At 39.9% G+C, this 21107-nt stretch overlaps 2 protein-coding genes across 9 annotated transcripts in view; both read left to right on the top strand.

Annotated features, from left to right (window-relative positions):
* Positions 1-12918, top strand: part of ninj2 (ninjurin 2) — a 59002-nt gene extending 46084 nt beyond the window's left edge. Inside the window, exons 1-4 of one of the 2 annotated variants that reach the window (XM_036577660.1) lie at positions 1544-1692; positions 9334-9535; positions 11420-11598; positions 11710-12918. In XM_036577660.1, the coding sequence (XP_036433553.1) occupies positions 9343-9535; positions 11420-11568 (342 nt within the window). In that variant the 5' untranslated portion in view covers positions 1544-1692; positions 9334-9342 and the 3' untranslated portion in view covers positions 11569-11598; positions 11710-12918. Of the gene's footprint in view, positions 1-1543; positions 1693-9333; positions 9536-11419; positions 11599-11709 lie in introns of those variants that run through there. The other variant, XM_036577659.1, reaches the window with a different exon arrangement.
* A 4218-nt stretch (positions 12919-17136) lies between these two features.
* Positions 17137-21107, top strand: part of erc1b (ELKS/RAB6-interacting/CAST family member 1b) — a 360642-nt gene continuing 356671 nt past the window's right edge. For all 7 annotated transcript variants that reach the window (XM_036577652.1, XM_036577653.1, XM_036577654.1 and 4 more), the window contains exon 1: positions 17137-17313. The gene's annotated coding sequence lies outside the window, so the exon portion shown is untranslated. The remainder of the gene's footprint in view (positions 17314-21107) is intronic.

Consider the following 21107-nt stretch of genomic DNA (forward strand, 5'->3'; position numbering starts at 1 on the left):
GTTGATCTTTGTATAGGCTACTCAGTGTATAAAAATATAATTTAAAAGTGGATTTTAAACTGGATTATGTCTTTCTCTGTATCTGTGTTTATTTACAAACACATTTTGAATTGTTTTGCACCTTTGTTTATTTTCTATACAGATTTTGAAATACTGTGTGTTTGGAATGAGACCAAACCTTTCCACAATCCTCTGTATATCGGTGCTCTCCAAAGAAAAACTAATATCTCCAAAATGGTCAGTTTACAGGAGAGGCCAAAAATGTTCTTTACTTTCAATATAAGTTAATGTAAAGTGATTTTATTCCAAGCAATTTTGGAGCATTTCTGTTTATCTATTCATCATGAAATTCACACAACGTAAAGAACAGCTGCCTGGCTCAAATGATGTAGAAAAGTGACAAAAAAAAGGAAGTTCATGTTTTTCTTTGGACAGCGATGATTTATCCACACACTCCCTTAAAAAAGGGTTCCTAAATGATTCTTGGCTCAGACATAAATCTTTTATTAGAGTAGAATCTTTGCATTTAGTGGAGGATCTTCAGTCTTATGGTCGTCATACTCGCACATCTGTTCTTTAATCAGAGAAACATCCACTGAAAGGCCTTCCAGGGATCCGAAGTGAAGAAGAACAGCCTCAACAACTAAATATAATATCACATTTGTCACTCATTGCCTTTATTACAGCTGCTGTTCTTTTCAGGAGAGTTTTTTAAACAGATCTGCAGACACACCTCCAAAGTTCAGTCTTAGAAGTTGGTTATATTTTCTGCTTCTCACAATCCAAGTACAGCTACACATCCTTTCAGACCCACAGCGCTGAGTCGTCTTCTCACAGTGGAAGGATGGACAGAAACACCTGTGGATGTTTTCAGATCTGAAGCAGCTTGATTTTCTCCTCTCTCTCAAAGATGAAAGCTTTAAGTGCTGTTTATCTGATGGGGCAGTTTTGGTGTCTACCAGGTCTTCCAGGTGGTTGTTAGGAGGCCCATTTTCTCTGTAGCTTTTAATCATTTTTTAAGCTCCAGTTTTGGAAACTTTTTTTTCACTTAGTTTTAGTTGATGTTCTCCTTCTTTATACAAGTGGATGATTTTGCATCTCATCTCCTCAAACCCTAACAGGAATAGTCTGTCTTTTGCACAGTGCTGCATATTATATATAAATAACAGAGAAGGTACACAGCAACTTTGTGCCTGCCACTCTGCGTCTAGCTCCTCTGCCAAAAAATCTCCAGTTCGCTAACCCCCACCTCCACCCCCGCTGTCTAGATCCACTCCAGCTCCTGTTCTTTGCTCTTAGGTCACTCTCACAGAATCGGCGTGTTTACACATACCATCCTACCTGGCACGTGTTCAGAGATGTGGAGGAGCAAAGTGGAAAAAAAACAAAACAAAAAGGAAGAATGTAGCAAACCTGTGTCTGGCTCAGGCGAACCCTCCTCGGCCGCTCCTATTCGCTATTGGCCAGCTGAGCGACCAATGAGTGGGTGGGGAGGTGGACTTCCTGTGGGCCTGCTGTATGGAGCTCCTTTGTGCAGTCCTCCTGACCTCTCCCATGGTGTTTATTTTATGGGAAAAAAGGGAAAACGGGCCCTGTGGTTGAGGAAAACAGCGAGGCGGCGCGTGTGGTATTTGGAAGAGCGCCTGGGCTCTGTTTCACCGGAGTGTGATTCGTGGAAAACCTTCAGGCTCTGTGAGTTTGGCCAAAACATCCCCCCCACACAACCATATTCCACACATACTGCGCTCAGTATAGCATGTGTAGAAGGTGCTGCGTGATATGGAGAGGAGAGAAGGAGGGGGGCACCCTGCTGAACAGTTTGCTCTGATGCAGATATGGGGCTGACAGGCAGATCCTGATCAGACAAAATGTGAGCTTTCCACAAAGACGGGCAATCCTCTGCCCAGTTATTCATCTTTACAATGCATCATGCAGAGAAGGGTCACATCTAAGGGGCAGAGCAGTGGGGACACTATCACTAAAAATATCTACGTGTCTTTAACACCTGATGGTAGAGATAACAAATGGCTAATAGGTGCAGTTTAAAAAGCATAAAGAGCAGCAGCTTAGTTGTGTTTAGTGCCCCTGAGAGAGAGAGAGAGAGAGAGAGAGAGAGAGAGAGAGAGAGAGAGAGAGAGAGACTAAAGACAGATAGATAGAAAGAAAAAGAGACAAAGAGAGAGAGAGAGAAACTAAAGACAGATAGATAGAAAGAAAAAGAGACAAAGAGAGAGAGAGAGAAACTAAAGACAGATAGATAGAAAGAAAAAGAGACAGAGAGAGAGAGACTAAAGACAGATAGAAAGAAAAAGAGACAGAGAGAGACAGAGAGAGACAGACTAAAGACAGACAGATAGAAAGAGAAAGAGACAGAGAGAGAGAGAGAGAGACTAATGACAGATAGATAGAAAGAGAAAGAGAGAGAGAGACTAAAGACAGATAGATAGAAAGAAAGATACAGAGAGAGATAAAGAGAGAGAGATCGAAAGAGAGAGAGAGAGAGAGAGAGAGAGAGAAAGCGAGAGATCGAAAGAGAGAGAGAGAGAGAGAGAGAGAAAGCGAGAGATCGAAAGAGAGAGAGAGAGAGAGAGTGAGAGAAAGCGAGAGATCGAAAGAGAGAGAGAGAGAGAGAGAGAGAGAGAGAAAGCGAGAGACCAAAGAGAGAGAGAGTGAGAGTGAGAGAGAGAGAGAGAGAGAGAGAGAGAGAGAGAGAGAGAGAGAGAGAGAAAGCGAGAGACCAAAGAGAGAGAGAGTGAGAGTGAGAGAGAGAGAGAGAGAGAGAGAGAGAGAGAGAGAGAGAGAGAGAAAGCGAGAGACCAAAGAGAGAGAGAGTGAGAGTGAGAGAGAGAGAGAGAGAGAGAGAGAGAGAGAGAGAGAGAGAGAGATCCATTATTAGTGGCTCTGAAGGCCCTGCAGATTGTTTGATATTCATTTGCGCGGATGTGAATATGTTCCACCGTCAGTTGTTATTGTCCTGTATTGTCCTGGACGGTACTGAACTGGATATGAATGTATATAAATTCACAGTGATACGGACCAGTTTGGTGCATTGTAGCATTAAAGGCCTCATATCATGGAAAATGTACTTTTCTTCCCTTTATTTAAATAAAAGTGATATAAATAAAAGAGTAGAATCTAAATATTGTTAAAGTTTCACAACTTACTGTTTACTCCCAAGTCCATACACGGAAATGAGCGGAGGAAAAATAAAAATAAAAAATGTAGGATATGGGCTCTTTAAAAGAGGAATTTTGATTTCACTGTTTTTGTGATGTCATAAAATCCAGTTTATTTACATATGTCTGTCTATTCAGCCCACTCACACTGAAGCTTTAAGGAGTGTTTCAACCCCGGACTGTCTTCTGAACCAAGCACAACACAGGCCAGCCAATCAGAACAGAGTTCATTTACATATATCAGTCTTAAAGGCACAGTACCAAAAACAGCCTGTTTTAATTCTAAGGGATAAAGAGAGGCTGGAAATTTGAAAGTTCTCATGTAAAATGAATTATGACTGTTTTTGGTGTATGAAACCACAAGTGTTATGTGTTACATGGTAAGTTGGCCTCAGGAGGAAAAGAAAAAATACCACAAAAGTGCAGGATATGAGCCCTTTAAGGCTGCTCTGTACCACAGCCATCTCACATTATAAAACTGAGAGAAAAATGTCAAAGCTTAATATTTGGCGTCCTCCTGTGGTCAAAAAGTGTGCCAAAGTGGACCACAAGCAACTTATCTAAAAAAAAAAAACATACTGTGCTGCCCTCTGTTGGTGATAAGACATATTACAACGTGTAAATATGATGAATATTGACTTTTCACAATTATCACGACTACTAATTATCAAGTTGTAGTAAAATACATAGCTTTATTTTTCAGACTGTAATAAATATACAAAAAATCTTGAAAAATCCTTTCAATTCCTTTTCAATTCCATGAAATTTAATTTTTCTGTGTTGTCTTGTGTTGGCTGTGATAAAGCATGGCATCTTATTCTTCCTTGAGAGCTTTTTATTTTTAGTCTCTTTTTAATACTGGTAAGAGTTCCATATCTTACATTTATTAATAATGAAAATTGGGATGGACTCTGGACTGGAGTTAGTCTGAGTTATCTAAGCAACCATATGGGGGTAAAAACAATGTTCCAAATATATTTATCAAATATATTTTTGCAATGTATGAAAATGGCCTAAAACATTTGTTAAATCTATTTTAAAATGTATTTATTTCTATTTGTTATCATATTTTTCAATTGTGTGTAGTTTTAACAAAGATTACAGATATAACTAAACGGTACTGACTTCTGTATTTTGCATTGTACTCTACATTAACCATGTACGTATGTGAACACGGTGCTCAGACAAAATGTACTTCACATAAACAGGATATTAAATCATAATTGCATGTTCACAGTGAATCAATACCTGCAACACTCGCTTTCGTCATGTTAAAGGCTCATTTATAAAGGTTAATATTTAAAATTAAGATACTAGAACACAAATTCATTTCAAAAGCTGTTCCAAACAGTGAAGTGCATTAAAAAGGATTTTGGCTATTTTCACACATTTTCAAATGGATTTGATAAACACATTTACATACATTTATTTTTGTGTGTAACGTTTCTATGCGTAACATTTCCCCATTCATTTTAAAATAAATGGATTTTAAAATATATTTGGTTAATATGGCAATATATTCTAAAACACATTCTAAACGCATGTATTTCTGCATGGATTGCAATTTATTTAAAATGTATTTCACATGGCAGCACAGTGGCGCAGTGGGTAGCACTGTCGCCTCGCAGCAAGAAGGGCCTGGGTTCGGTTCCCGGCCGGGTGACCAGGGTCGTTTCTGTGTGGAGTTTGCATGTTCTCCCCGTGTCTGCGTGGGTTTCCTCCGGGTACTCCCATGGTCCAAAGACATGCAGTCAGGCTGACTGGTCATGCTAAAATTGCCCCTAGGTGTGTGTGTGTATGTGTATGTATGTCTGTCGGCCCTGCGATGGACTGGTGACCTGTCCAGGGTGTATCCTGCCTTCCGCCCAATGACAGCTGGGATAGGCTCCAGCGACCCAGAAGGATAAGCGGTTTCGATGATGGATGGATGGATGGATGGATGTATTTCACATATATATATAAAAATACATGTCTGTATATATGTGTTTTTCCATATGGGCAGCCTGCTATCATTCTTGGTGGTGTGCAGCGTGTTATCAAGTGAATTAAAGAAAAACGTGTTTGTCATCTGCTAATAAATTCCACTTCAAAGCTTCATATTTCTTACTTTTGTTGATAGGCTTGGCCGTGCGTACACAGTCCATGATGTTTTGAACTCTGCCACACCAGCCCTGCTGAAAAACCCATAGAAACCATTAAATTGCTTCCTGATGGTTTTGTAATGTGTTTTGGTTTAAGGGGTGGGTATCACAATGTAAAGGGTCCTAATGGTTTAATAGGTGACCAGTGGCTGGTTCCAGATGCATTTGATGGTTTCCTAACAGGATCTAAAGGTGTCCTACAGGAAACTAGTGATCTCAACCCTTTAGGATGGGACCGGACTGTAAAACAGGCACTACTGGCAGACAGAGAGTTACACAGCTGGGACAGGCCTTATGGTTTTAGCTATGGAGGAGAATTACTACTCAACCCAAATGTTTTGTGAAATAGCACATTAAATGTTATGTGAAAGGTTCCATCTTTCACTGCCCAAAATTGTGAGGCAGTGTTTAATGAATATATTCTGTATATTGGTATCATTCTTACATTGTCTTATTTACAAGCTTATATTACTTTCTAAAATGTAACTGAATTAATTCCTGTCAAGGAATCATGTTTTCCTCTAAGCTGAGCCACAACTAAAACATTCTGTAGCTGCGCGTAGTTTCAAGGGCCATTTTCATATTTCCTCTGCTTTTTGCTGCCCCCTGCTGGTGGAGAATGAAAAAGCAGATACTTTCTAGTTGAAAAGCTGAGTCTGAGTGAGCTCTCTATGGCTGGAATTCACATTTATGCACTTTGTCTTGTATAACACACCTGATATAGCACATGAAGAGCTTATTAATTAGTTACTGAGCTGATTCAGGTGTGTTAGAAAGTCTCTGTGCTCTTTACTGTGACTGTGACGAATATCCAACACACTTTAAAGCGATAGTTTGGTGAATAATCAAATTTACACACTTTCCTCCAGTGTAGTCAATCAGCCGAGACGCGTTTGCTGTCTGAAGTGTGTTTCTTTAGTTTTGCACTGGAGCTGTGAGGCTAATGGAGTCACATCTCACTACATAGCACTGTGCAAACTGCATGTCTAAATCATCAGTTGCCTCAAACGGTGTTGAGGTGTTAAGTATTATGTTAGGGAACCAGCCTTGTGACCGGAAGGTCATCGGTTTGATCCCCTGAGCCGACAGTACGTGACTGAAGTGCCCTTGAGCAAGGCACCTAACCCCCAGCTGCTCCCCGGGGGCTGCGGATAGGGCTTCCCACTACTCCGGGCAAGTGTGCTCACTGCCCCCTAGTGTGTGTGTTCACTAGTGTGGTGTTTCACTGCACGGATGGGTTAAATGTGGAGGTGAATTTCCCCGTTGTGGGACTAATAAGGGTCACTTAATCTTAATATATTTAAGTAAATGTTAAAGAAAATTACATAAATTTTAAGTTGAAATGTCCTTATAACTCAAAGGGCAATAACACCCATTTTACTAAATTTGTGCATAGTTCACTGCTTGGGATAAAAAAGTCATTCAGTGTGTTTTAAAATAATCACAAAATGGTTCATTTTAGAGAAACACACTGACTCTGAGAAATATCTACAACACAAATATAGCCATTTTATATAATCTATCCATCCATCCATCCATCATCGAAACCGCTTATCCTTCTGGGTCGCGGTGGGGTGCTGGAGCCTATCCCAGCTGTCATTGGGCGGAAGGCAGGATACACCCTGGACAGGTCGCCAGTCCATCACAGGGCAGACAGACAGACAGACACATTCACATACTCACACATAGGGGCAATTTTAGCAAGTCCAATCGGCCTGACTGCATGTTTTTGGACTGTGGGAGGAAACCAGAGAACCCGGAGGAAACCCACGCAGACACGGGGAGAACAGGCAAACTCCACACAGAAATGACCCTGGTCACCCAGCCAGGAATCGAACCCAGGCCATTCTTGCTGTGGGGCGACAGCGCTACATTTTATATAATATAATATATATTTTATTTAATATCCAAGACCACCACCTACATGTGTCCTCTGAGTTTTTATATTTTATATTTCGTTAGTATTTTTAAATAAGTATTTATTTGTGAAGCACATTTAAACCCAAAATGCTGTACAAAAGGGAATGCAATTAGATAAATAAATAAATAAATAAATAAACAATAAAACAACATAAGACATATATAACAAAACAAGTTCAAGTGCAATCAATTCACAGAATCAAAGGCTAACCGATAAAACTAGGGTTTTAATCTAGACTTAAAGGCATCAGTAGAGAGTGCAGACCTAATGTCCAGAGGCAGACTATTCCACGGTCTCGGCGCCACAACAGCAAAGGCCCGGTCACCTTTGAGTTTCAACCGAGACCGTGGCACAGCTAGTAACAACTGATCTGATGACCTCAAGGACCTGGAGAAGGAATTAGAGTTGGAGCAGATCTCCTATATAAGACCCATTTAGTGACTTAAAAACAAATGAAAGACCTTTGAATTGGACCCTGTAGTACACAGGAAGCCAGAGTAGGGATGTCAAGAAGGGGGTAATGTGGTCCCTCTTTTTTGTGCCTGTGAGAAGGCGAGCAGTGCTGATGATGATAAAATACTGGACAAATCTGAAAAAATAAGTTTTCTTTTCGCCTTATAACACCCTGTATGTACCATCATCCATCATCCATCATCAACTAATTTTAAAATACATGTTTTATATTAGAATCTTATCTCAAAGCTGTTGTAAAAACAATGTCTCAGGCAACAGGCTACATATCCGTAACAATGTCATGTACTAACTTTCTGTGAGGGAGCTTTCAGAGGCATTAAGCTCCACAGACATCTGGTTCCTATCACGACCACTGTGAACAATTCTCTGTAAGTTTCTCTAGAACAGAGCATTTCCCATCAGACCACTCTGAATGACTTTGTCTGCATTTTAACCATTGAATTACGCATAAAATTCAGGAGAATTAGTGGAACTCCTCTTTAAAACTGCTCCAGACAAAAAGTTGAAAATTCATGTATTATTTGGTGACATATTTCCACTGCTGTGAGAAGAGATGCTAAGCTCAGCAGGTTTTCCTCTTGACACAGCAAACCTACACTCACTGTCCACTTTATCAGAAGCACTTCTCTCATACATCCACCTTGTACAGTTAGAGGCTGTAACTTATCTGGTGATGCACAGTTTGTGTTAGCCATCCTTCAGCCCTTCATCAGTGCTCAGTTTCTGACCACAGAGCCGCTGTTGTCTGGATATTTTTGGGTGGCGGGCCCCTTTCAACCTTGCAGTGAGACTGAAGTTACAGGGTAGGTGTTTCTAATAAAGTGGCCAGTGAGCGGAAATACAAGGTAGGTGTTTCTAATAAAGTGGCCAGGTAGTGGAAGTAAAAGGTAGACTTTTCTCATAAAGTGACCAGTAAATGGACTTCCAAGCTAGGTGTTTATAATAAAGTGGCCAGTGAGTGGAAATACAAGGCAGGTGTTTCTAATAAAGTGACCAGTGAGTGGAAGTACAAGGTACGTGTTTCTAATAAAGTGGCCAGTTAATGGAAGTACAACGTAGGAGTTTCTAATAAAGTGGCCAGTTAATGGAAGTACAACGTAGGAGTTTCTAATAAAGAGGCCAGTTAATGGACATCCAAGGTAGGTGTTTCTATTAAAGTGGCCAGTTAGTAGAAGTACGAGGTAGGTGTTTCTAATGAAGCGGCCAGTTAGTGCAAGTATGAGGCAGGTGTTTCTAATAAAGTGGCCAGTGAGTGGAAGTACAAGGTATGTGTTTCTAATAAAGTGGCCAGTTAATGGAAGTATAACGTAGGAGTTTCTAATAAAGTGGCCAGTTAATGGACATCCAAGGTAGGTGTTTCTATTTAAAGTGGCCAGTTAGTAGAAGTACAAGGTAGGTGTTTCTAAAAAAGTGGCCAGTGAGTGGAAGTACATGGTATGTGTTTTTTAATAAAGTGAGTGGATTTTAGAGATAATTCCTTTGAGATCTGCTCAGATCCTTTCTTTATGATTCACCTGCTTGTTTTGGAGTAACAACCTCTCAGAGAACATTCCTAATGTGTTATCCATCTCTCTCTCTCTCTCTCTCTCTCTCTCTCTCTCTCTCTCTCTCTCTCTTTCAGCCTCTCAACATGAATCACTATGCCACTAAGAAGAGCGTGGCGGAGAGCATGCTGGACGTGGCTCTGCTGATGGCCAACGCTTCTCAGCTGAAAGCAGTGCTGGAGCAGGGGCCTGACTTTAAGTACTACATGACTGTGATTGTGCTCATCGCAGTCTCGCTCTTCTTCCAAGTGCTCGCTGGGGGTTTGTTTGTGTTCATGGGTGAGCATAAAAGATGAGATTAAAAATTGAGAAAATAAACAGTGTGAACTTTTCAAATATGGTTAGATACATTGTTCATGTATTTCCCCCCCTGAAGTCCATTTATGATATCTGTATGTTTTTTGTCTATCAAAAATAGTTATTATTCATTTTTTCATTGACCATTTTTCAAACTCTCTTTATCCTTAAAATTAAACAAGCTGTTTTTATTTCTGTACCCACACAGGGCCCATATCCTACACTATTCATTTTGCCCTCTGAGGTCCACTTATAACGTTTGTGTGGTTTTAGGTATGAAAAACTGAATTAGAATTAGATTTAAACAGTGTGTTTTTGCACCTTTAAGACTGATATGTAAATGAGCTCTGTTCTGATTGGCTGCCATGTATTTTGCCTCATTCAAAAAGCACTCAGAGCTGAAACACTCCCTAGAACTCCAGTATGAATGGGCGGTGTTAAACTGACACAGGCTGAATAGGTAGATAAATGTAAATGTGTTGATTTTTGTGACAGAAACAGTCAATTCCATATAGTTTCCATGTATGGACTGTGTGGAAAGCGGAGAGAATGGTATGTTTGGAAACTTTAAAAATGTCTGCATACTACATCAAAAAAAGCAAGGAAAATGTTGATCGGGCCTTTTAAGACTGAAATATGCAAATGAGCTCTGTTTTGATTGGCTGCCCTGCATTGTGCCTCGTTCAAAAACTGAAACACTTCTAATAATGCTCAGTATGAGTGGGCGGGGCCAAACTGCTGTAGGCTGAATACATGGATACCTGATGGGTTTTGTGATATAAATAACAACTACTTAAAAAAGGCTGTTTTGCAGCTTAGATGTCTTATGTGGGCTGTATGGACTGAAGAGTGAATGGTACATTTACATGTATCTCAAAAGTCTTTAACGCTTGTGTGGTGTTGATGTGTTTGTTACTCAGTGGTCAGGTGGGCCCACCGCATTATACATACATACATACATCATCTAAACCGCTTATCCTTCTGGGTCGCGGTGGGGTGCTGGAGCCTATCCCAGCTGTCATTGGGCGGAAGGCAGGATACACCGTGGACAGGTCACTAGTCTATCGCAGGGCAGACAGACAGACATACACAGTCACACACACACACCTAGGGGCAATTTTAGCATGTCCAATTGGCCTGACTGCATGTTTTTGGACTGTGGGAGGAAACCGGAGTACCCGGAGGAAACCCACGCAGACACGGGGAGAACATGCAAACTCCACACAGAAATGTCCTGGTCGCCTGGCTGGGAATCGAACCCAAACCATTCTTGCTGTGAGGCGACAGCGATACCCACTGCGCCACCATGCCGCCCTAAATCAATACAGCCATAACAATTTATGTAAAAATACCAGATGTTTAAAATATCACAAGTGGCCAGTGTAGGGTTCTCCTTTAGCAGCTGTAGCCAGTCAGCAGCCTGTCCATGTTGCCCACCTTCACACATACACCCACATATACAAACACACACACACACACACACACACACACACACACACACTAACAGCAGGCCATGTAGGAGAACAGAGTGAAGGACACAGCACCTCCACACTTTTACTCACTGCAAGTTCACCCAACACCACATGTGTAATATAAATGTGTGGGGGGTGAACAGAGTGAAGACACTGAAAATGGGTTATTTTATATGTTCTTCACAGAAAATGAGCAAAGACCAAAGAATCTGAGATTGTAATAATAATAAATTGCATAACTTTTTCTTTTGGTAAACATTAAAAATGGGTCCCACAGACCCCCCAACACCACACAAAGTGAGAAAATGCTGATTTTCCAGCATTTAAAGTTGGATTAAACATTTCAGGGCTGATCTTAGGAGTAAATAATTTCTATTTCTTTCTCTCCTATCAGCACGTAAAGATCTAAATGATGTTGCTAATCAGAGGAAGCTGGACATCATCAACAACGTGGCTACCGGCCTAGTGTTCCTCACGGTCATCATCAACATCTTCATCACTGCGTTTGGTGTGCAGAAGACGGGCCTCTACCCTCAACAGTGAACTCGCTACAGGACAGAAACGCATGACACTGTGGGTGAACGGTTTGCTGTAGTTATTACTATGAAAAATATGAGAAAATAATCTGCAGCGATGCAATAAATGTGAGATTCCACTAATCATTGTGTTACTTTTATGTTTCAGGACATCCTTATCAACAGTGAATCCTGAAAGCCTGTGCAGTGTTCAGTCCAACCAAGCTTTTATTGCAAATATGCTCAATTTTGTTGATTTACGTGCTGCAAATTGTGTTTTATTGGGCATTATATTTAAATTTCTTTAAACTGTCTAGCTTCTAGTACATGCATGTTTGTAGCATTATATTTCTATGTTATAATATTATTTTTCAACTACAGTTTGAATATCGCCAGTCAAATTACATGTTTTCTTGATTTTCTAAGTGAAAAGTGAAGGTAACACATCCTCTACAGAGAAAACACTTAAATATAGCATTTTTCTGCAAATTTAGTGCACAAGTTGCATTTATTTGTTGAGTTATGTTGAAAAAATAAAATATAAATTATAAAATGTGCTGTAACTTTTGCACAGGCTACATTTTGTGTTTTGTTATTTTCCCAATATGTTAAATTCAGCAAATAAACAGTGTTAAAATGTGCAGCAGTGTGTTCTATGGAGAGGGTGTGTTAACTTACTTTCACCAAAGCTTATCATCTGCCTAAGGAAGCCCAAACTTTTGCATATGACTGTATCTTCAAAAAATGGAAACCAGGGTTTGGCTTCTTTTTTGCCTTGTTTGTTGTCAGTAATATCTTCTGTTTAATACATTCCATAGCTGAAATGTTTTCAGTTTATTAATCAGGTACATTGTAACCCTTTATTTAACTTTATTCCTGAAATGCAGTAAATACTGCATAATACTGTGCTGTGTGGAGGCCTAGTAATAGGATGTGATGAATAATCAATAATAAGAATCAACATTAATAAATTGATTCTGACTACAAAACATTCAATATTGAGATTAATAACTCGTGTATGTGTGTTAGTGCATCTTTCTACATTTTTACAGTTAAAAATATTTATCTTAACCTTATAGGCAACACTATTTACAATAATGATTAAATTATTCATTGTGGTGACTTTGCCACTGTAACACAGCAAAGCTATACTTATTAGTTACAGTTATTAAAAATAGACTTGAACTTGTATCGGTACAGTTGTATATCATAGACTCTTGCTGTATGATTCCATTATACATTGTAGATTAATGGTTGCAGTTTTAGAGGGTTGTATTCCAGTCATTTCATTTTAATTTAAGTCATATAATCATGAACATGCACCAGAGGCTCATAACATAGAAGTGTTTATTGGTTTATTAAAGAAACTTTCACCTCATAAGTAGCTTATGATACTGATAATTTCTGGTAGCGCCTTTGTGGGATTATATTAGTGCTAAGCTAGCAGCGGTGTACGTTCACTATTTAATGCTCTGCCTAATTTTGACTTCAGAGCTTGAAAAAAAGAACTAAAAAATTAAAATAATCGGTTACACACTGGGGTACACTTGGCATTGGCATATATACATATATACATATATATACATATATGTATGTATATATATTAGGGGTGGGAATCTCTAGGCGCCTCACGATTCAATTCAATTACGATTCAGAGGCTGCGATGCGATTATAAAACGATTATCGATGCATCTTTTTTTTCTATACATGATTTCTATTTTCTTACTGTCTGAAGACTTTGTAGTTTTAAAACAAAGTATTTGTAATGATCCATAATGCATTTATGTCCAATATCTTTTATTAATGAAACAAATGGAAGTGATGCGGCAAGTGAACTGGAAGGCTCTCATTCACGGCTCTTGTTTGGAGACGCTGCTGCCACTCATCTGTGATAAAAAAAATGCGCAGTTACGGTGAAATAAGATCCAGTGTCAGTGGATGTCCACGCAGCACGTTATAGCCGTCCTGCCCGTTTTCTTTAGTGATTTAGTGAACTTCAGTTTTGGTCTCGTGGTAGAGATGGGGGGGATTGCTGTGTCAGTAAAATATCTTCGAAACAGGGCGTGTGCAACATAGCGCAAAAGCCCTGTTTTTCAGCGACTGAGAACTGGCGTGCAGACCGCAGGTCACATAGCAAGGAGGTTTCGCCGAGCTGGTAGCGAACGAAAAAGGAAAAGAGGAAGATAGACGAACATTTGGAGATGAATGGACATATTTGCATTCATAAGCAGCGCAGTTGGTTTCCTGATACGTTTAATCTGCGACGAGAGACTGTCACACACTAAAAAGTTGTGAAGATGAAGTTGCTTCTCTTTCTAATTTTCCCGTTCCACCTTAAATGGTGCCGCATTTACCTTCGGTGCCTCAGTCAGAATTTAAGGTGGAACGGGAAATCTCAGCAAGAAGCTGGCGAGTGAGAGCTGGCGATTCAGAATCGTCCACGTCCGCATCACGATGCATCTAAGAATCGATTTTTTCCCGCTCCCCTAATATATATATATATATATATATATATATACATATTTATTTTTATTTGTATATATATATATATATATATATATATATATATATATTAGGGGTGCGGGAAAAAATCGATATGTATATATATATATATATATATGTATGTATATATATATATATATATATATATATATATATATATATATATATATATATATATACTATATATATATATATATACTATATATATGTATATATATAAACTTTAACATGTTAGTCTTTTGGACAACTGCTTAACACTGTTTTTCATTATACAAGGCTAACAACTCTCAACTACTCACACCAGCTTTTGCTGTCACTGTACACCAGCAAGCAATGGCTCCAATAACACAGAGGGCTGAGACATGAGCAAAAAATGGCAGCGATAGTGTCAACACTGCTTAATGTGCTTCTCTTACCCAACCCAGAATGAAGAATATGGACTAAAGTATGGATAGTGATTCTCTCACTATATGGATAGTGGTTTTCTCTCATGTCTGAGTGGTGAGAGAGCTGGTTTGAGAACCACAGATCAACATACTAATATTCAGTTAGTGTTTGAAACAGCGTAACAAAGGATTCACACTTTTTTGCACACAAGCATGCAAAATACTCTCACGCAAGCCACCCTAAAGTCTCACTCCAGTCATCTCACCACTGTTGGTAAACCTGGTGTGATGACATAATTTTATATATCATATAGAAAATCTTCATTACACTGAGTTTTCAAAGTTTCTGTGTATTTCAGTGGTTGAAATGTAATCACAGTCATTCAGAGTGGTCTGATGTGAAACATACGACTCAGGTATCTTCACAGTGGTGGTGATGGGAACCAGGGGTCACAATGTCTACAACACGGATGTAGCTATTTTCTTTACTATCCAAAACCACCAGTGAACCTTTTTCATATGTAATGCTGATCATGAAAACATAATAGTAAATCTGAAAACATAAGATTTCTTTGGGTACCATTTTGCCTCACAATGTCCTGTATGTACCTCTCCACCACGAATCAAGGTCTTTAAATTAACGTAAAATTACATTTTAGGCCAAAACCCTCTCTCAAAACAAACAAGAAACGTCTCAGGCATCAGGCAACGTGTGAGTAAGTATTTAATGTAACAACTTTCTGTGAGGGAGCTTTCAGTGGCATTGAACTCTTCAGACGTCTGGTTCCCATCAACCCCACTATGAACGATCTGACTCAGTGAGTTTCTCTGAAATGGAGCACTTCACATCAAACCACTCTGATTGACTTTGTTTACATTTTAACAAGTGAATTATACAGAATTTTTTGTAAAAAAAATCAATGGAATTACCCTTTAACTGTACTAGTCCATCTGTTGTGTACTTGCCTACTGTAACCTATTCAATGTGTATTGGTCTTACTCTCACTCTAGGACCACAGCACCACTGCTGGCTGGACATTTTGTTGGAAAGCTCTTTAAAAATGTTAGCATGCAGTGTCTGATACACTCACACCAGCACAACACCCACAGACAAGCCACTACAACACTGGTGTCACTGATGAGTTAAGAATGGTCCACCAGCCAAATAATATGGGGTCCACAGTGGTCTTACAGTGGTCCTTTTCTATTGATAGATGGAGTAAAATGTGGCTGACAATTTGTGTGTAGCAGACAGACTTTGTAGAACTACTAAGTACACCTTCATGGTAGGTGTTTCTGATAAAATGGCCAGTGAGTGCAGATACAAGGTAGGTGTAACTCCAAGTATATTACTAAATATATGCACCACGCAAGGAAAGCTTTGGCTGCTCATGTGTTTGGCCCTAAATATCAGCATAAAGAGAAAAAAGGTCCACAATAAACAGCACAGATCAAATTGCTAACAATGCCCAAAGTGTGAATGAACAACCTGAACAACTGCATTCACTTGTTCAAATGGCACTCTCATGACAAAATCATTTAAAAGTAACATTAAAACAACATGAAACCGTTTCTGTAAAAGCAATCACACTTTAAAGGCGATTACATAACCAATAACGTTGAATGAACTAATTGCTATTCATGGTTTTCATTCTACATGTGAATCAGACTCGGTTTTGTTTCCTCTCTGGTCGAGTGCGTGGCGCCATGGAGCAACCAGTGATGGTTCAGTTCGATTCAGTCTTCCTCAACCGATTCCGTTGATTCAATGACTCATTGATTCAGGTCAGCTTTAGCCTCGTCTCCTCCAATTTATCCGTTACTTCTATTGACTAATGGAGTCAGACTATTAAGTCAAAGCACAGATACATAACAGAGAGGAAAAAGGCTAAAAATATTAGCTAATTTTAAAAGAATTCAAAATTTATATGCGCTGTTCAGCCCTAACGTTAAACCCACCTGCTTGTTTCTACACTCATTGTCCACTTCATCAGCTCCACTGACCATATAGGTGCACTTTATAGTTCTATAATTACAGACTGTAGTCCATCTGTTTCTCCGCATACTTTGTTTTCATCCTGTTCTTCAATGGTCAGGACCCCACAGGACCACCACAGAGCAGGTACTATTTGGGTGGTGGGTCATTCTCAGCATTGCAGTGACACTGACATGGTGGAGGTGCCTTAGTGTGTGTTGTGCTGGTACGAGTGGATCAGACACAGCAGTGCTGCTGGAGTTTTAAACACTGTGTCCACTCACTGTCCAATCTACCTTATCAGTCCACCTTGTAGATGTAAAGTCAGAGACGATAGCTCATCTGCTGCTGCACAGTTTGTGTTGGTCATCCAATAGTCCTTCATGGCACTGCAGTGCTGAGAATGATCCACCACCCAAATAACACCTGCTCTGTGGTGGGCCTCCGGGGGTCCTGACTAACAAAGCTAGTATGCACAGAAACAGTTGGACTACAGTCTATGTCTACAAACTACACCTCTATTGTAAGTGGAGCTGATAAAATGGACAATGAGTGTGAATACAAGGTGGCGGTCTCAGTGTTATGGCTGATGTGTGGACGCTATAAAAATATTTGAATGTATGAATCAGCTCCACTGCTTCGCTGAAACGAATCGGTTCAAAAGAACGATTCATTCGCTAATGAGTAACGAGAGCGCGCATCCCGAGTCCTTACGTCACTGAAGCGCCCAGGCTCGGGGAGCTGCTGGTAGTGCTGGCAAGAGAGCGAGAGAGAGAGAAAGAAGAAACAACTAGTGGAAAAGAGGATTTTTCTCACATTTAACGGATTTGTAACTCAAAGCGGTCCGTCTGCAGGTCGAGAAGGAGGACCAAACTGCCCCGCGAACCGGACAAAGCGGATATCTGAGAAGGTAAAAGAGCTTTTTAAAGTGATTTTCATCAGTACCGTAGGTTACGTTACGCTGGTTGGGCTGAGTAACGTTGGTCCTGTGCTCTCCTCAGCTGGTCGGACGTAACGTTAACGTTAGCTTGTGAATAAGGAGTGATTTCGAGACACAGAAAATGTGTCAAAACCCCCCTTTTAAAAGTACATTTCACGTAAAGTGTGCTCACTTCTTACCGGTGGCCGTTACAACGCCAAGTCAGCTTCCAATTCGCCAGCTTCTTGCGTGAATTTTTCCGTTCCACCTTAAATAGTGCAGCGGTTACGTTCTGCTGCCCGAGGCGCCAGAATGGAACTGCTGCACCATTTAAGGTGGAACGTGGTAATTCGAACGAGAAGCTGGCGAATTGGGATCCAACTTCAGCAATGGAGGAACGGGAGGAGGGAAAAGAGAGGAAAGATCCTCAGCAGAGCATGGGTGTCTCCTTTCATTGCCGTTTATCCACGGCTAGGTAGCCGCCGAGCTAAAGCCGAGGTCGTGTCAGAAAGTAAAACGGCAAATTTGACCGTTCCAGGCGACCGAAACCGTTAAAACCGTTAGCCTGTAAGTTAAATCTGTAGCGGTCGAGTCCAGGCGGCGGTGTCAGCCTTTTTACAGGGGGAGCCCTGGGCTCATTTCAGTTTCCGAGGCTTTTATCGGTCCCTACGAGCTTAGCTAGCCTTTTCCCGTTCGCCACACAGCAGGCGTCCGGCTAACCGAGCCCTTTTCTAGCCATAAATGCATAGCTAACTGTGAGATGTGGCATTAAAGTAGTTACTCAGCGGCTTTTACTCAGGAGTGACGTGTTGTGTGGAGGGCGAAATGTTGAGTAACACTGAGGAGTTGGTCGGTGTTGTTGTTGTTGGAGAAAACTAGCATTCATACTGTAGTTCAGACGCGCCAAACATGCTTATTTGGCATGGAAATGCTGTGGCTGCCCCTCTTTTCGGACTCATTCCAGCTCAAAAAGGGCATTTTTTGTCTTCCTTAGACTAGTAATGCCTCCTAGAGCCCCTCCCATTAGCATTTCAGAATAGGAGCCTTCTGCCACTGTCCACTCTGAATAACCACAGGCTGTAAAGTGAAGTATAAACCTTTTATTATTACAAATTCCCTGTTTTCTGCATAGAATAGAACAGAAATGTAACTCATTTGTGTTAAAAGTGCCTGCCAGTTGGGCGACGACACCCAGGGAGTTTCTAACGAATCAACAGGTCACTTTTAAAGGGCCCATATCCTATATTTTTTCCTTTTTGTCACCCCTCTGAGGCCCACCTATGATATATATGTGGGTTTATGTACCGAAAACAGTCCTAATTCAATTTTACATGAACATTTTTGGAATGAAAGAGGCTGTTTTGTGTTACTCTGCCTTGGGGGGTGGACAGTAAATCAAATAAAATCGAATCAAATCACGTTTATTGTCACAAAACATTAACGCAGGTGCGAAGGTGAGTGAAAATCTTAGTGCATATCCCCCTTGTAGTACTTAAATACAAAATTTGTTAAAAAAAAATGAAAAACATATACACATTAGACTCTAATAATGTACAGTATTGCACCAGACCCAATACACAGTTTTGCTACAGTAGTTTAAGTTATGACATAAAAGCTATGATATGTACAGTTGTACACATTTACGTATATGCATTTAGTCTAAGGTAGATAAATGAGATACAGGGTATACAGGGGTAAGAGTATTGATTATATATATTCCAGATTATACAAGATATGGTTGAAGATGTACAAGATGTCAATCTATGTGTGCAGGTATAGATTTGCTAGATTAAAGTTATGTATGGCGATGTTTTATCATTATCGTGATAAATTGTCACTATGCTTTTCTGAGCATATCATGGATTTCGTCAGTACTTAAAGAGCGCTAACCAGATGCATGTTTCATTACAAAATTAGCATAATTAGGCCAGTTTAATTGTAGTGCAGTTCGAAAAACATTAAATAAAAATCATTATAGCTGTTGGTTTATTGTTATTATAGTAGTATTTTTATATGTGGCGCTACGGGTTATATTATGTCTGTTGCAACTTATTAAATCTCAAAAAAACAAAATATCGTGATGCTTATTGTGTATTGGGAAAATGTCTTGGAGTATCGTGATATGGTATTTTTGCCATATCGCCGACACCCACAGTGCCTTTAAGATAGACATATGAAAAATATCTCTTTCTTCATTGGCTACCCTGTACCGAGTTAGAAATACTCATTATAACCTCAGTGTGAATGGGTGGGCCCAAACTACTATAGGCTGTAGGTTTATGGTTGAGCACAGATGAGGTTGCAAATTGAGTTGAATGTAGTGTGAGCAGAGACGTTATAAAGGAGGAGACCGGTTGCTGGTTGGAAAAAGAATAGGAAAACTCATAACGTTCAACATGGCATCTGTTCATAGGGAAAGTCCCGCCCTTCAATAGAAGAAGCCAGTCAGCTTGCTGGTAAAGCTGCAAATGGGAAGTGCTGTTTTTGGCAGATTTTAACAGCGATTTCAAATATGCTTTTGAAACAATAATTTAGCTTTTAGTTTCGAATTTGTAGGTTTGAGCTTCAGTGTGAGCTTTTTGAATAGGGTTCAAAATTTAAAGGCCTATATCCTACTTTTTCCCCCCTCTGTAATAATCATAATTATTATAATTACTGCTATTAATAATACATCATATGATAATCCTTCAGAAAGAAACACTGTTTTTGTTGCTGTGCTTTTAAAATACAAATAATGTAAATTATCTCTGTTCTGATTGGCTGCCCTGTCTTGTGTCTAGTTCAAAAAACTGAAACACTCCTTATAACTTCAGTTTGAGTTGGTGGGGTGAAATGGTTGTAGGGTGTTAATGTATGTACCTAAGTATGGTAGGGTGTTAATGTATGTACCTAAGTATGTTTTTTGTGACGTCGCTGAGGCTACGGCTACGTTCACATTACAAGCCTCATTGCTCAAATCCGATCTGTCTGACAGGATGATTCACACTCGTTTAGGTAAGTGATTCAAATCTGTCGTTATTGTGAACGAACCAGCGTCCTGAAATGACCCGCATGCGCACATCCTACTCAGTAACGTCACGTGAACGAATCACGTGCATCATCAGCAAACAGACTAACGAGCAGAACGAGCTTCGCTGTGAAGATAATTAACTCTGATCAGCTCTCAGCTTCATTATTAGAGCGAAACAAAGGTGGAAAAGGTGAGGTGCTGCTTTTCCACTGTTTACAGGCTTTAACTTCTGTTTGGCGCTGCTGCCAGAGTAACTGAATGATGGAGCACGCACAGCGGAAAAAAGCACATGAATTCAGATCTGAGCGTTCGCATACGTATCCGATATGTATCCGATCTAGGACCACATATGAAAGTGGCTCAGGTCGGATGTGAAAAGATCAGATTTGCGTGTCCACACAGCTCTGAAAACATCAGATCTGAGTCACATTAGGGCAAAAAATCAAATTTGTGCCACTTCAGCCTGGTAATGTGGACGTAGCCTGTGAATTCAAAACAAGCGGTCTGTACAGAATGAGTGTTATATATGAATGGTATGTTTGGCATGTTTTTGAAACTTTAACAATGTTTACACACTACATCAGACTTTTTTATTAAAAAAAAGGATTTATTTAATAAGAGTGTTTTTACCAGGCATTTACTGTAGATTATAGAGTATTTGGGTTTATATCACAGCTGTATGGTCTGGAAAGCTGCTGCGTTATCAGCTAAATTCATCTGGGTGTTTGCAGGCCCTGTAAATATTATGTGATATGACACAGTGTATATATACTGT

This window comes from Colossoma macropomum, unplaced genomic scaffold (genome assembly GCF_904425465.1).
Source record: "Colossoma macropomum unplaced genomic scaffold, Colossoma_macropomum, whole genome shotgun sequence".
Taxonomy (NCBI): domain Eukaryota; kingdom Metazoa; phylum Chordata; class Actinopteri; order Characiformes; family Serrasalmidae; genus Colossoma; species Colossoma macropomum.